The sequence below is a fragment of the Maylandia zebra genome, linkage group LG15 (assembly GCF_041146795.1).
Source record: "Maylandia zebra isolate NMK-2024a linkage group LG15, Mzebra_GT3a, whole genome shotgun sequence".
Taxonomy (NCBI): domain Eukaryota; kingdom Metazoa; phylum Chordata; class Actinopteri; order Cichliformes; family Cichlidae; genus Maylandia; species Maylandia zebra.
In genome coordinates this window covers 40954516-40970761 of record NC_135181.1, presented here as the reverse complement: position 1 = coordinate 40970761, position 16246 = coordinate 40954516, and the positions used below count along the sequence as shown (strand labels likewise).

The window sequence follows — 16246 nt, the reverse complement described above, 5'->3', positions numbered from 1 at the left end:
ATTTGATCTTGGATGTAGTAAGCGACGTACGAAGAACGGGCCCCAGGGGCCCGTTCTTCGTACCGCGCTAAGTGAGTTAGCTGGATGAGATTGTTGACGATTTCGCGTGATCCTGGATCGTTCGGTTCCCCGAAGCCCATCCGGGACTTGCTGTCATAGCAACAGAGCCGTAAGCGTAAACCTGCTGGGGAGCAGGTTTACTTTATGTAAACAGGATTAGATCGCGGCCACGCAGGTATGTCCGCGTCATTCATACGAAAGCAACAGCGATATTCCACCACTGTTTCACCATAAATAAATAACATCAATGTAACTAAAGATAATGCAGCACTTGATCCTTTTATTGATGTCACACAGATACATACAGGTCATTTCCTAAAAAAGGGAAATGTACTATTAACATTCTATTACATGTATGTGATTATTACAGATGTAATTCATATTTCAGAGTAGTAATTGTAAATTACTTCGTGTAATCAAGATGAGAGACCACGGCTATAAAAGCGAAGGTGGATTTGGGAAGCCTGTCGCAGCCATGTCCTGTCCGTTTACGCGAGCCACCCATTGCGGAAGGTGCAAGATTGATAAGGAGAGTCCTCAGAATTCAGCGTATATTGCGGGACAGACAGGATCCTTTAGCTCAGCGCGACAGTGTGCTCATAGAGAGATATCGATTTTCCCGTGAGGGTATTATTTACTTAACCAACTTGTTGACGAGGGGGTGCAGGACCACCACCTGTCTTTTTTTCCTCTGCCCTTTTCTTGGTTGCTGTTATAAACAAACAAACAGATTATTCCAGGGTCTCTTTCCAAGAGACGAAAAGCAATATAAGTGATAAATATTACCATTCTGTAGAATGTTCTTATATTTCACTTTTACTTGTTCCCATGTTCTAGTGGGTCCTGTCGTGGCTCTAATGTGACAGAGGATAAAATATAACATATTATAATATAATGTAATATATTATTGGATAATATGGTGTGATATAATAAATCTACCCTACCGCCTACTGGTGTTGGCCAGAGGGGCCGATGGCGCAATATGGCAGCCTGGCTTCTGTCAGTCTGCCCCAGGGCAGCTGTGGCTACAACCGTAGCTGCCTCCACCAGTGTGTGAATGTGAGAGTGAATGAATAGTGGCATTGTAAAGCGCTTTGGGTGCCTTGAAAAGCGCTATATAAATCCACTCCATTATTATTGTTATTATTGAATTACTTACGAGTTTAATTTGTCAGCAACTTTCTGCCAGCCCTCTCTCCTTGCTTTTGCAGCCTTTGCAGTGTTCCCTTGCGTTCTGATTAAACTCTGAAACTCCTGAAATCCCTCACTCAAGAGTTCTTGCTCTGCTGCCGAAAAATACCGAGCGCGCTCCTTCGACATTTTCGCCGACCAATCAGCGGGTTGCCGATCAATGTTTCTACTATCGATGCGTAGCCCCTGTTGGGCCACCCAGTGATCTCACATTACTTCATCCAGCTGTACTAATCGTCAACAACAGGTGTGTTCGGGGAACCGGATTAGCGAGCTCAGAGTTAGCGCGATGATTTGGTCTTGGATGTTTCATTTGATCTTGGATGTAGTAAGCGACGTACGAAGCACAGGGCCCAGGTTCTGTTGTTTGACCTGACCTGTGTGTTGACCAGTTAGCTCACGGGCTTCGGGGTGAAAGGTCAAAGGTTTCGTTTTGAGAGTTTCTGTTCACTTTTCTTCATATTTATAGAAAGATAATATAAAACAATTCTTGCATTCACATTTCCAACAATGATTAGGACAAAATGCATCAGAGAGCACGGTGACGTTTTCAACATCACAGAATCGATTGCTTTGATTTTTTGTTACAACTTTTTAGTACAGACTACATGTGAAGTCATCCAGTGTTAAAATGTACAGTTTCCCATGCTAGGGGCACACTGAGGACTTGGTAAGCAACCAGAGAATGCAAGTGGAAGTCGTGCCCTTTCTCCTTTGAACCATGAAAACCACAGGGAGAGAGGTGGGGTACAACCTGGACAGGTTAACACAGACAACCATTCACACTCACCCCCATGAGCAATTTAGAGCCAATTAACCTACCCTCACTAATTGCATGGGACCACACAGACACGGGGGAACACGCAAACTCCACACATAAAAGTTCTGGCTACACAGTGGAATCAAACTTGAGACCTTCTTGCTGTGATGCAACAACCACTGTTCCATCATGCTGCGGCTAAATAACACACTAAATATGACTATGAAACATGAAATATGTGCTTCAGGTTACCGTGTGTCTTTCTGTATAAAAGCCTGGATTTGTTACCGATTAACCCATCCATCCATCCAGTCACTGCCGCGCATCCTTTTCAGGGTCACGGGGGGCGCTGGAGCCTATCCCAGCTGTCATAGGGCGAGGGGCGGGGTGCACACTGGACAGGTCGCCAGTCTGTCGCAGGGACACAGAGACAGACAACCATTCGCACTCACATTCACAGCTATGGGCAATTTAGATTTTTCAATGAACCTTTCCCCACAAAGTGGATGTCTTTGGACGGTGGGAGGAAGCCGGAGTACCCGGAGGGAACCCACGCAAACACGGGGAGAACATGCAAACTCCACACAGAAAGACCCCGGCCTGATGGTGGAATTGAACCCAGGCAACAGTGCTAACCACTGTGCCACTGTGCTGCCCATTAATTAAATTCAAACAGAAGATATCAGCCTGACCATCATGTCCAGTAAGAATACCAGTTTAAGGTTTCTTTGGATTCATTTAATTATTTGCTGTGATTTCCTCTCTACACCTTCATAGCAGAGAATCTGAGAAACAGCAATTGTAATAATACAATTTTACCATCAGTTTTATTGTTTCATGAATTATTCCTCATAATTATGTTTGTTTGTTTTACCTTATATAAACGTTCCCATCAGAAAAATACTGAGTTTAAGTAATATGAGCTCAAATCGTGATCAAGGACGCCTAAATGTCATTCCAGGAATTGAACCTGTGGCCTCCAAGCCATTACTCAGCCTCTGAGCAGAGTTTCTGTCTGTACATTTTCCCTCCTTGCGTTGTTCCACACCAGTATGAAGATGTGAGCCTCCAGTCTGCCGTTGACACCTCCCTCACTGAGGTGGCGCTGTAGCCCCGCTTTGACTTCTTCCATGGCCGCTCAGGGCGTACTGATGTCAGCACCATATCATTCAGGCCCCACAGGATGTGCTGCTGAGGAGAGGTTAGTCCAGTCAGAAGGCAGACCAGGAGGGGAGCAGATCGTGGATGCTGAGAGAGCCGCACGGACGACAACAACTGAATAGACGGCGTGTTGGAGGAACCTGGAAACAAAGAACATTGTAGTATTTTTTTCCATGTTAACAGAAGAAAATGGCAGAACTGTATGGATGTGTTTAATATTTTAGATGAATTTCCAAACTTCCATTATTAGGTAAAATGCACTGAAACAACAACACAAACATCAGATCCCAGACAGGCGCCTTTGTACTGCTTACTGTGATTTCTACAGTGCCATGAAAAAGTATCTGCCCCCTTCCTGAGTTTTAATGGGGTTTTCTTTTTTGCATAGTTACATGTGTCAGACCCTCAAACTTCCCTTATTAGATAAAGAAGGGGAAGTGGTAGCTACTCAACTGAAAAAGTTCAACAATGTTGTCTCAGGGATTAATGTTAAAACATCTTTTAAGGTCAAAGCTGCATAAATTTTAAGATTATCCAAGTCAAAGCAAAATAGTTTTAAAATGATTATTTCCATCTATGAAGGGTGGAAAAAGCGGATGATCTGATATCCGAGTGTCGGTGTTGTTCCCACATCATCATAATAAATGTTGTTCCAGGTTCAACATTGCAAGTGACCAATCACATTGTTGTGATGTCCCCCTTTTGTGCCTTTGAAAAATACCGCCTTAAAAAAAGTCAATTTCACTTGCGAGAAGAGAAACCGCTTCTGTCCGCCGATCCAGGAACTTGAATTCTTTGCATTTCAGGATACTTTCCTTTCATAAACAGTAAGCATTATACATATTGTCCTTACAGAGGCGCTTTCTCTTCTCGCAAGTGAAGTAGATTTTTTTAAGGCGTTTGTTCAGCAGAAGGTGAGTGGTCACTTGCAATGTTGAACCTGGAACAAAATTATTTATGATGACGAGGGAACAACACCAACACAAGGATATCAGATCGTCCGGAAAAAGCTCTCCTGGACCGCTGTAAATAGCGGGGTTTCCAGTCTCATCTCAAATTTTCCAATAAAAACATCAACACCTGTAAGACTTTTGGGAAAGTGTTCAGTGGACTCTCGAGACAAAAGTCGAACTTTTGGGAAGGTTTGTATTCTGTTATATCTGGGGTAAAACTACCACAGCATTTCATAAAAAGAAAATCCTATGAAGACTCAAACGCGGGGGTGATGTCTCGGGGCTGCTTTGTGATGGTCTTGGGCTTTTTTGCTGCCTCAGGGCAATTTTCTTTCCTGGACATACCCGTAAGTTCTGCTCTCTACCAGAAATTCCTGAAGGAGAATCTCTGGTCATCAGTTTGTGAACTGAAGCTCACGCAGACTTGGGTTATGCAGCCGGATCCAAAACTCACCGCAAAGTCCAACCCCTGAATCTGTGGCTCCAAAGAGAACCAAAATGAAGTTTTGAAGTGGCCAAAATCTGGACGTTAATCAGACTGAGATGTTTTGAAGTGACCTTAAACAGGCTGTGCATGCTGGAAAACCTCAATTGTGGCTGAATTAAAGTATTTCTACAAGTAAGAGTGAGCAAAATCCTTCACAACACCTTGAACGATGGCACAAGCAGTTATTAAGTTTAGGGGGAAATTTCTTTTCACACAGTGGCAGGTAGGTTTGGATAACTCTTTCCCCTTATTCAATGAAATCATCATCTAAAAACTGCATTTTATATTTGCTCTGGTTATCTTTGTCTTCTATTAAAAGTTGTTTGATGATCTGAAATATTTAACAAGCCATTCGTGGCATTGTATTCTTAGTTTTTCAGTTCTAAAGTCCAGAGAGGCCTGGACTCAACATAGGGGAGACCGGGGATAGTTGTAACGTGGGTCAGTTGTAACACTTCCAATTTCTCCAATCAGGGCTAAGTTTCAAATGATGTGACTCATCCTGTGCATGCCCAACTCAGTTCTGCTATCACATGTGAAAAATCAGCACATTTTGTCAAACACAGACAATTTAACATGAAAAAAAGTAATTTGTATGCCAAAAAGTACGTTTTTCTACTTTATTTCAATTTCTAATAGCATTATCTGCTTTGCAGTTAAACTCATCAGACCTGAATTATGTTATTTGTATGTCTATGGGGATATATTCTGTGTAGGTCTTTAGTGCTAATGTTTTAGCCGTTGGCTGTAATGTTAGCTAGTTCATGGCTATAGGAGTCTGGGTTAGTTGTAACAATAATGCAGATGTTGCAACTTACCACACTATTACTTTAACTTATATTAAACAAGTTGGGGCAACGACATCAGCAGAGAGAGCTTCACTGGTCGCTTTTGTATATGCGGTTAATGCCATTGGCAACACAATTCCTCCACTGTTTGTGTTCCCACACACACATTATGCTGACCACTGTGTCAGAGATGGACCAGTAGGAAGTACTGGTAGTGGAAATAAATCAGGATGGGTGCAAGAAACAGATTTCCTCATCTTTCTGAAGCACTTTGCAAACCACACCAAGGTAAGCCAGGATAAAAAGTAATGGAATTGCGATGCTGGTGAACAGCTACATTTTTTCAGCTTCATTGTTATGTTCAAAATTGGTGCAAGAGTTGTAGGTTATAATGCCCACTGAGCCAATGAGGCCAAACTCAAGGAAGACCAACCAAAATTAAGGAAATATTCAGTTGCAGAAAATTCCATAATTTGTCTTTTTTGGGGGGTTGGAATATGTTCAAAAGCTAGATTTCTGCATTCTGTCACACACACACACACACACACACACACACACACACACACACACACACACACACACACACACACACACACAGCTACATAAATGGCTCTAAGTGCATTCATGTGTTGAATAAACAAAGATTACATGTTAATGTTTTGTCAGTACCCTTATTTCATTGTGTTACATTTCACCCCAGGATATGTTACAACTAACCCAGACTATGGGGTTAATTGTAACATTTCACTCTTTGTGTTTGAGGCCATACCATGCAATGGGTAATTGTGCTGCAGAGAAAATAGCTGCACTATTTAATAGCAGACTTTGCATTACATTTTGAATCCACTACCTTAAAAGAGCTTCAATTTACAGACAGAAATGTCAAAAATGTTACAACTATCCCCGGTCTCCCCTACAGATAATTAAACCCCTGACATACTGGTCTAAAGGGAAAAACAAAGAAACAAAGACGATCTTTCATCTTGTTTTATGTTTCCATGTTTTTGTTAGTTTCTAAAGAGAAGCTCTCAAAATCCAAACAGAATACGAACACAGTGCTGACCGTGGTGCAGTTTGTCTAGTGGAGCTGTACCTGTTGACTTGTTTTGATAGTTGAGAAGGTCATCATCAGCATCAAAGTCAGCCACTTCTTCATCAACATGCACCACCAGCCGGGTCCCAGGGCCAAAAACCATCGAAAAAGAGAAAGTCTGTCTGGTGGGAACTGAGCAAACAGTGCAGCAGCTGCAGCAGCAGCAAACCACCATTACTAACAGTGGAACAAACGTGAGTGTTAAAGGAACAGTTCACTATTCTGTGCAGCATCTTACCTTATGAGGATGATGAAAGTCACTGCAGTTTCCATGACGATTCCACTAAAGATTTAGCTGAAGAGAGAAAAATCCTGGTAAACAAAGATTAAAGTAAAAAGCCTACACCACTCATAATGCTGTTGAATAATACCTGTGGATCTTTCAGATTAAAGTCTGGTACTCCAAGAACATTTCTAAATCATATCGTTTTCCTTAAATACTGATATTAATTTCTCAGCTGCCTCGACCTTAGATATTTACCTTTGATAAGTGTGTCCCCGTGGTTCCTGCTGTCACTCTGATGCCCACAGATCTCCTGTGTCGTATCATCTCTCATCAGTGAAATCAGGAAACTTCAGGGTCTGGAAAATAGAAACATGAGAAACTGCTGGAGCAGAACAACAACAGTCTCCAGAGGAGAGAAACTGCTCTTGGATCACATCGACCGTTGGTTTAGTCAGTTGGTGAAGGACAGAAAAACAGGAAATTTTCAGTTTTTTCTTAATTCAACTGTTGGACCCTAAATAAGATCCCAGTGAAACCGTCAGTTTGCATGTTCACAAACACTGTTTTTATGATTTATTAGCTGAACATTTCCCATAAAGATACACTGTAACACAACATCTAATCTAATCTAATCTAATCTAATCTAATATAATATAATATAATATAATATAGTTCAAGTTACATATGATCTTTGTTACATTTAAATAAAATGTAACTGATGCAAGAGATTACTGACAGTTTAAGGAGACTGGCAATAAATACAGCGCTGATTGTAACTATGGCAATTACGTTTTTGATTATAATTTTCTTGAGATGCTTGATGTTGAATGTTTATTTCCTATTTCAAGTAAAAGAGTTGATGAGTATTTTTAAAATATTTCACATAAAACATACTAAAATTACTTTGGGGACTTTAAGGACAAAAACTTTCAGAGCAAATAAAACTAAAAGACTACGTGTGATTAAACATTTCATTTAACATTTCACTTGATTTTTGTTTTACAGCACAAACACAAAAAACACCAGAAGTATAACAGCTCTGCATCAAACACATTTGTAATTTTATTACCATCTTGTACTGAGTTTTTAAAATGGTGTAAGATTGTCTTGAAAGAAATTTTCATGTTATAGCAGCTTACAGGAAAATACGTCTTTAAAGGGCGCATCCACTTAGAAATATGATTTTGATGCATACTTCACTTCATGACATCTGCGCAGATGTTGTTCGTCTGCTTGCTTGAACACCTGCAGCTTTTATGACATCACAGCTATTTTTCAGTCACTTGGGTTCGAGCTTTAAATGTGAAACGTTTAGGTTAAAGAAGAAATAAATCTCAAGTTAAGCTGGCCTACATGCCCCCATGGCACAGAGGCAGGCTGTCCTTAATTCAAGGACAATAGAAGGGTGAAAAGTAAGTTGTAGCAATGAATCTTTAAGTCATGCTTTATCTGTATTTTCAATTTTAATAATGTAAAATATATATGGTTAGATATTTAATGATATGAGGTGCGTCAGATTTTGACAAGCTCTAGAGGTTTCTGCTTACTAATGAGAAGTTTTTTACTTTAATAACTAATAACTCTTTTTTTTAAACTATTCTTCATTAGGTCAAAAAATGTTGTTACATGTGTTTCCCTGTGCATATTATTAATATAAAAGAGATTATAAAAAACTTTCAGATAACCTCGACATTCATGGTATAAATTTAGGAGTGGCAGAGAAGTACATGAAGGTTGTGCAGAGGCAGCGCTGAGGTGTGCAGTAAGAGTGACAGAAGGCTTTGACTTTACACCAAGGCTCAACTCTGAGCTGCTTCTTGTTTGCAGTGGTGATGATGAACAGGTTGACAGATGAGGTCAGACAACAGTCTCTGTGAACTATATGTTTGCAGATGATACTGTGATCTGTAACAACAGCAAAGAGCAGGTAGAAGAAAGCCTGTAAGTAAAAGGAATGAAATGTCCTGGTATTACAGCACACATCTGTGAATGAGAAAAAGGTATAACAGTGAAGCTGCACAGAGCACAGGTGGTGAAGGTGGATGAGTTTAAGTACCTGGGGTCAGCCATCCAAAGCAGCAGTCAATTCACAGGAGAGGTGAAGAGGAACGTGCAGACAGGGTGGAGTGTGACAGAAGGACAATAGCAGGAGTGAAAGGGAACGTTCATATCCACCAAATCAAAACACACACACACACACACACACACACAACTAAATTATGCTGAAAACACAGTAGACACCAACAAAACCACATCACTGCTGTCAGAGCACATTCACCGACCAAACACAGCCTGGCTAACTGCTGCAGCTGTGCAATGGTTTCTCAGGGGAAATGGGTGGCAGAGGAGTTCAGGGAAGAGACAGGACACAACAACAGGCACACAAGGCTGAAACTATGTTTGGATCAACAGTTTTTATTATGGAAGGTATCAACAGGAAGCAAGCATTCTTGCTGGGTGAACAAGTGTGTTTCCTGTATTTGGCAAAGACAGAATCAAAGAAAAGATAGCGTACTGCAATGTACAAGAAAGGCAGTTTTTATTTATGCATTTTTAGCTTTGCTGATGCTATAATCTAGCAATAAATCTGCCAGCAGAAATGGTGGGGAAAGAAAAAGTAGTGCCACAAAGCAAATACCTTTACAGCAACAGCTTCATTTGGCCGGACTGTGAGAGCGCATGGATATTGAAAAAGCACAGCCTTTAAATCACTCTTAATTCAAACACAAGTTAATTAAAAATCTCAGAAACTTGGCCGTTGTACATGTAAGCTCACTGTTTTCAGTCACTGCACAAAAAAAGCACATTTATTAAACTGTGAGATGGGGTGCAGATATTCTTCTGCGTATGATGTTCAAAGATGAGGCTTAAAAATGAGGGGAACTGAAGAAGAGCAGAGAAACAGTCGGAACAAGCAGCCAAGTAAAGCCGATCCTCACTCCTGACATTATTTCCTTCTGCGGCTCCGTGGCCTTGGTTCCTTCTTCCGGTCATCTCCCCGGCTGATTCCACAGTAATAAACCGCCGAGTCGCTCTGCTTGGAGCCTTGCACCACCAGTGAGCCATCGGCCGCTATAGAGACTTTACTGCGGGGAACACCGTTGCCGTATTTCAGTTTGAGTCTATCCATAGACCTGAAGGAGACAAGGAGCTGTGGTCCCTGTCCTGGTGCTTTCCTGTACCAGCTGAGGGTGGTGGGCGCGGTCGGGGCAGTGGTGGTGGTGAGCATGGTGAAATTGGAGGTGTCCAGCAGAGGGCACTGCAGGGTGGCATTCTCTCCAAGCCTCACCTGGATGGTCGATGAGGGATCGACAGCTGCGTGGTTCTGTAAACCTTTACATGAACAACATCAAAGCGTTTGATATTCCTCACATACTGAAATGTTGTGTAAAGTAATATGAACACGTAAAAAAAGCTTGTAGTGGAAAATCAAAACCTACAAAGTGAGTGTTAAAAATAAAAAATTAACATGGGAAAAAATGTTATAACATGTCATAAAATCAGAAATGTTTGGGTCCAGATTTGTTGAATAAATGTTAAAGAAGAAAATAGCTTAAAAATTAAAGTATGTTAAAAAAAATCTCAAAATATTACCATTATGATCAAAAACGTTAACCTTTTGGAAACGTATTAAAAAATGTGCCTGTTTTCTTTGCATTCAACTTTAAACAACATCAGCGTTTAGTTTGTTTGACCAAGATTTAAAACAGAGGAAAACCTTCTAAATTAATTTTTAATGAATGTTTATTCAATCAAACCTGTAAGTCTGTAAGCCAATAAACATTTTCTCTTTTGCACTCTAATCTCTTAATCCTGCACACAGGAAGCTTCATTTTGAACAGATTTTCACCATAAAATCCTTTTAAATTGGCCTAAAGTGGCGAACAGAGCTTCAGCCTGTCGACAGCGTCTTCGTTAAACATCCAGTTTTAAAGTCGGTGAGTCAGTGAAGTGTGAATTTGAATTCATTAATTGACGACAGAAAAGACAGAAAGTAGAACTCACCACTGAGAGCGAGCAGGATCACCCGGACCAGCAGAGACTCCATCATCAACTGACTGAGGAAGCTGCTGCTGCTGTGAAACCAGCAGAGTGTTTCAAAACAAGACTAACGGATAACAACACATGGCTCAGTATGTGAACGCTGGATGTTTTTCCCTCATGTGAGACCTTTAGTTCTCATGTATGTAAATGTGGTAACACTTCATTCATATGTTAGCTACATTTAAAAAAAATGCTGAAAATTTCAAGATATTTCAAAGAAGGTTTTGTACTAATCAGAAGAGACATACTTTTAACATTTAACATAGTTAGGTCCAGATATATTTGGACACTGACACAAGTTTGTTTTTTTACCTGTCGACTGAAACATATAATGGACATGGACATAACTCTCAGCCTTCGTTTGGGGCTATCCACATTTCAGTTCGATGCAGGGTTTAGGAGTTTCAGCTCCCTAACATGTGCTACCATCTTTTTAAAGGCGCCGAAAGTAATTAGACAACTGACTCAAAGAATATTTCATGGGCAGCTGTGAGGAATTCCTTTGTTATGTCATTATCAATTGAGCAGATAAAAGGCTTGAAAGAGTTGATTTGAGGTGTTGTGTTTGCATTTGGAAGATTATGCGGTGAACCGATAACAGTCAAAGGAGCTCTCCATGGGTGAAACAAGCCAATCTTAAGCTGCAAAAACAGAAAAAAGCCCATCCGAGGTATTGCTACAATATTAAAGGTGATAAAAACACTAAGCTTTGGTTCAGTCAAACCCCAACCCATTTGACCTTAGAACTGAAGAAGCTTCTCGGATGAGAGGTGAAAAGTCCAGACGCTTTTCTTTGCAAGCTCCTTTGACTACAATGACCTGGATGACTGAGAACCTTCACAGACATGACAGCATATATTGCTCTGCACACCTTTCAGCACTGATCATGCTTATCTAGACGTGCAAGCTGCCAGTTCCATATGCACTAATGCAGCGGTCTCCAACCTTTTTTGCGCCACGGACCGGTTTATGCCCGACAATATTTTCACAGACCGGTGTCCCAAAGTAGGTATCCCCGACATAATTTGTTTCCCCTGTGCTGGGAGTATGCAGGAAGTACTGATGTTTTCATTTTGTGAAAAAGTGAAAAATTAGTATCGTTACGTTACCATTCAGTTTGAAGGTTACAACAGAAAATTATATATTTATTGCTCACGAGGTATCAGATGGGATTATTTTAATAAACCATTAACATTTTGGCTGATAAATATTTTTATTCTCCTGTAACTTCACTATATAAAGAGCTAAATCCTCCAAAGTTTCAGGAGTAATGCGTGTTTGTGAACAAAAAATCAACAATGTGGGACCCTGTTTGTCCGTGATTTACACAGGGGGAACAAATTGTGGCAGGACCAGCCTGATATTATTTGTATCCCACTATAACTTCGTTGTATAAAGAGCTAACATCTCAAAAATGTCAGGAGTAGTTGGTCATTATAAGAAGTGTTTGTAAACGAAAAATCAACAATGTGGGATACTGTTTGTCCGTGATTTGGACAGTCCAGCGTGTGCTCCCTACGCAGGGGAAACAAATTCTGTCGGGGATACCTAGTTTGGCACAACACCTGTACCGGTCCGAAGCCCGGGGGTTGGGGAGCGCTGCACTAATGCACCCCTATACCAACAAAGATACGGGCTGTGGACTGAGTGCTGATAACAAGCCATATGGTCTCTTTCTCTGACCTTTACCTCGATGGATGCAGCATGCATGTTTTACAAACAGAATTACAAATCTCGATTCTTCTGACCATAGAACAGGTTTCTACTTCCCCACATTTTAAACGAGCTTTGGCCCAGAGAGGAAGGACGCATTTCTGGTAACAAATGGCTTCTTCTTTCCATGATAGAACTTTAACCTGCATTTATCGATGGCATGGTGAACTGTGTTCACAAACAATGAAGTGTTCTGGAGCCCATTCAGTCATTTTCACCACAGAATCATGCCTGTTTTTATTGCAGTGCCAGCTGAAGGCCCAGAAACTGAACGAATACACAGATCACTATTGATGGTCACAATTTTTTTAAAATATAATTTTAACAGAATTTTGTTAAATGACCACAGTGTATAAAATAATACCATGAATAATTATTGAACTCTTGTCTGTGTTGGGAGTTTGAAGGTGTAGAGTATGTGATCTTCCAGCAGGTGGTGCTGTAAAATCATCACTGCTTCGGAATCAGTCCGAGGTATGAAATCATGAGATGATGAAGCCTCAAAGGGCACACAGGGACTGGAGACTGTCACAAGCCAAAAACAACTTGTTTCAAATCTGAGCTTGTGCAAGGGGTTGCACAAATCTCTCCTCACAAAGCGACAGTACTTCACTCACTGTCTGACATGCTGGATTCTTATGCGTTCTGTTAAACTGAACCACATTATCTCATTAGTGATGTCTTAGTGTCAGCAGTAACACAACGCTGAACAAAACAATTAGAAACAGAAATGAAAACTTTGGTTGTTTTTGGACAACACAATCAGCTGCAGAGCACAGCACTGCTTTTATTGGTAAGCTGGAATATGAAGCCACTAACACACAGCCAGCAGGAAGTGTGACAACATGACACTGTTTTAGTTTACCTGAGTCACCCACACATTCACACACACATTCATCCAAGCACACGCTCACACTCCTGGTGGATTGGGGGCATTTCAGGGTTCAGCAACATTCAAGGTTGCTTTGGCAGACAGGGAGAGCTCGGGATTGATGAGTAGATTAGCTGCTCTTCCTCTTAAGCCTCTGTTTTTGGTATATCTGCTGCTAACATCAGCACCACTGTTCCTGGTTTGAATTAGCTCACTTTGCTGAGACTGCTTTTGCACTAAACTTTAAACGTGTTCATTTGTGCTGTAAAGTTTTGTATTTTAAAATCAGAGTCAGTGGAGATTGATTCACTTTTGACACCAACACCAAGCGGCCATCAGAGCGACTGTGGATGTGTGGCACTGATCGGCTCATCTCGTTTCCAGGAAAGGGAGGAAAACAACCTGAACCTTATTAGAAACTACATGTTAAAATGCATTTAGATTTCAAAGAAGGTTTTAAAGAAGTTTAAAATTGTAGGTTTGAGTTGATGCGACCATGTCTCTGACCGCCACGTTTCTATCATTGGTTAATACTGCTGCACCATCAATAAATAACAAATACAAGGCACTTGATTCATAAGACAAAATTCACATTTAGATTATCCCAGAGTGACGGAGTACAACACCGTGTATCCAGTACTCTCATCATATGGAACTAGAGGGTTGTATTTTTACTCAGTTGTATATAGTATTTGTATTTGTATTCTATTCTTATCTTATTGTATATTTATTTTATTTTATTCTACTGTATATAGTATTTTATTTTATTCTATTCTGTACAGTTGTGTACTGTATTTATTCTTATTGTATTCTAATTTTTGCCTCATAACTTTTGCACTGTCCACTTCCTGCTGTGACAAAACAAATTTCCCACGTGTGGGACTAATAAAGGTTATCTTATCTTATCTTATCTTATCTTATCTTAATTTAATTTAAAAAATACAATCATGGACATATTATTTCCGGTCTTGGCTTAGTATTGCCATGCTGTGTGAGAGTGCGGTTAACCCCTGACCTCATCTGAATGCACAGCACTTCCTCTGTTTGGACAGTAGAAAGGAGGGTCAGAGGTCAGCTGGCTGTCTGCCTTCAAGCCAAAAACATCAGATCTGAGAACAGAGGAGTGTTTTCTTTCTCTGTTCTCATGTTTTCTCTGCATTATTGGGTCTTTACCTAACAACACGAAGCCCCTCGAGGAGACCGATGTTGTGATTGGTCCTATATAAATAAAAAGAATTGAATCGGTTCACAAATCTTTATATGGTGGCAAGAAAGTGATGCTGATTAAACATTTCCTGTTGGCTTTTGCTGCAGCTTTTGAAGGTTTGAAGAATTCAGATAGTTTTGTGTTTGCAGGTGGTTCATATTTTAAGGTATACACACCATTTGGCTAAAGTGATAGCTACTCTGTTTCTTAGTTTAAACGGTGATTTTGAAAACCTGCATTCAGGATGGCAAAATGAGAAAAACATACGGTAATTTTAATGAATGATTTATTGCTTTAATCAAGAAAAATAATCAGTTTCAGCTTCTCCAAAGTGAAAGGTTGGTGCTCTCAACTGTTCTGCATCCTTGTATATTTAATATTTTTGGAGCCCTAAATGAACTAAACCTGTGAATGTAAATATCTTTTTCATGGCACTAACATATAATTAACTAGTGTAACTGAATTGTAGCTATCGAAGCATGCAGAGGTCCACAGCATTGTTAAACTTGACTTCCTTTGAGTCTCGATTTCTATAAAAGAAGTTAAAACTGGACTGTAGCTCTGATGTGACTAAATGAGTCGCAGCTCTCGTTTGAAAACTAATTCTAATGGGACAGTCGATTGGTGTGAATTGTAGAGAAACATATTTTATATTTTTCAGTCGGTTTTCTCTTTTTAACTGAAGGATACACAAACACCTGCAGAATAATAACAATGGGATTATTTTTCAGTATGAAAATGTGCATGTTAAACTAAAGCATCCTGTATAATGAATATAATTAAAGGATTGAAACAAACCAACCTGGTTGAAAATGAGCTGAAATTGTACAGCAACCGATTTTGTGTACAGCTGTCGCTCCTCATAGATGCACTCAACCACCCAGCACTATGGCAGCTGTGCTGATGAACAGGCATATTTATCATTGACAATGATGGCAGAAAGCCACTGTTTCCTGCTCACTGTTTTTCTCTGCTATTTATGGACTTGGCCCAGGACACCTTCACTACACTAACTGTTTATCTGTCAGAGCAGTTAGCAAACACAGAACTAAAGGCAGAGGTCAGTGCATTATTGTTTGGACAGGAAAATGAATGTTATTTCCAGTTAGATTTGAAAAAAGAAGCATTTTTATTTAAGCTGTAATGCATTTTGATTCTAAAATCTCTTTAAAGCTCTCCCATCAGCAACAATAGTTTGGTGTTTTCCAGCTGTGAGCAGCTGGTCCATTTACCAGAAGTGAGTGTTGTTTGGTCTTAAGGCTCTTTGCTTTCAGTAAGTCTCCCTGTTTCATCTATTCTGCAGACGCTGCCCGTAAACCTGCTGAGAAGTATTATCCACTGGCTTCTTTATGAAAACAACTTGCATGTGTTTGGCTCCATCCCTGAAAACTCTGTCCTGACGGGGTGGGGTAGGTGGGTGTTGTTAAAGGAGTGGCTAACCCTAGGTGATTCAGGGACATGGAGCCACAGCTGGACCAGGGTCCCTTAAAGCTCCTGGTAGGAGTTACAGATGTTTAAAAAGATGTTTGGCTAAACCACAGAGACTGTTGCCCCTGAGCCAATCACAGCGAAGGTAGACATGGTGGGCATTGGGGGCTGTGGTCTTGTGAATCAGAGGGTGGGGCTTGTGGGATCTACGTGCCAGCAGCTGGCATGAAAACATGAATGCGGCTGTAAAGTAGGTTTTCTTTC

General features: G+C 40.5%; 2 protein-coding genes across 2 annotated transcripts; both read right to left on the bottom strand.

Moving 5' to 3' along the window:
* Window positions 1-2767: 2767 nt before the first annotated feature.
* LOC143412545 (uncharacterized) lies at window positions 2768-7058 on the bottom strand. The gene is made up of 4 exons (XM_076873589.1): window positions 6975-7058; window positions 6732-6788; window positions 6494-6645; window positions 2768-3312 (listed from the first exon to the last, which is right to left on the bottom strand). Exons 2-4 carry the CDS (start codon window positions 6764-6766, stop codon window positions 2999-3001), a joined length of 501 nt encoding a protein of 166 aa, XP_076729704.1. The 5' UTR covers window positions 6767-6788; window positions 6975-7058; the 3' UTR covers window positions 2768-2998.
* Window positions 7059-9114: 2056 nt separating this feature from the next.
* Window positions 9115-15426, bottom strand: sid1 (secreted immunoglobulin domain 1). The gene is made up of 3 exons (XM_074560020.2): window positions 15357-15426; window positions 10725-10795; window positions 9115-10052 (listed from the first exon to the last, which is right to left on the bottom strand). The coding sequence occupies exons 1-3, from the start codon at window positions 15416-15418 to the stop codon at window positions 9667-9669; spliced, it is 519 nt and encodes a 172-aa protein (XP_074416121.1). The 5' UTR covers window positions 15419-15426; the 3' UTR covers window positions 9115-9666.
* Between the last annotated feature and the right edge of the window lie 820 nt (window positions 15427-16246).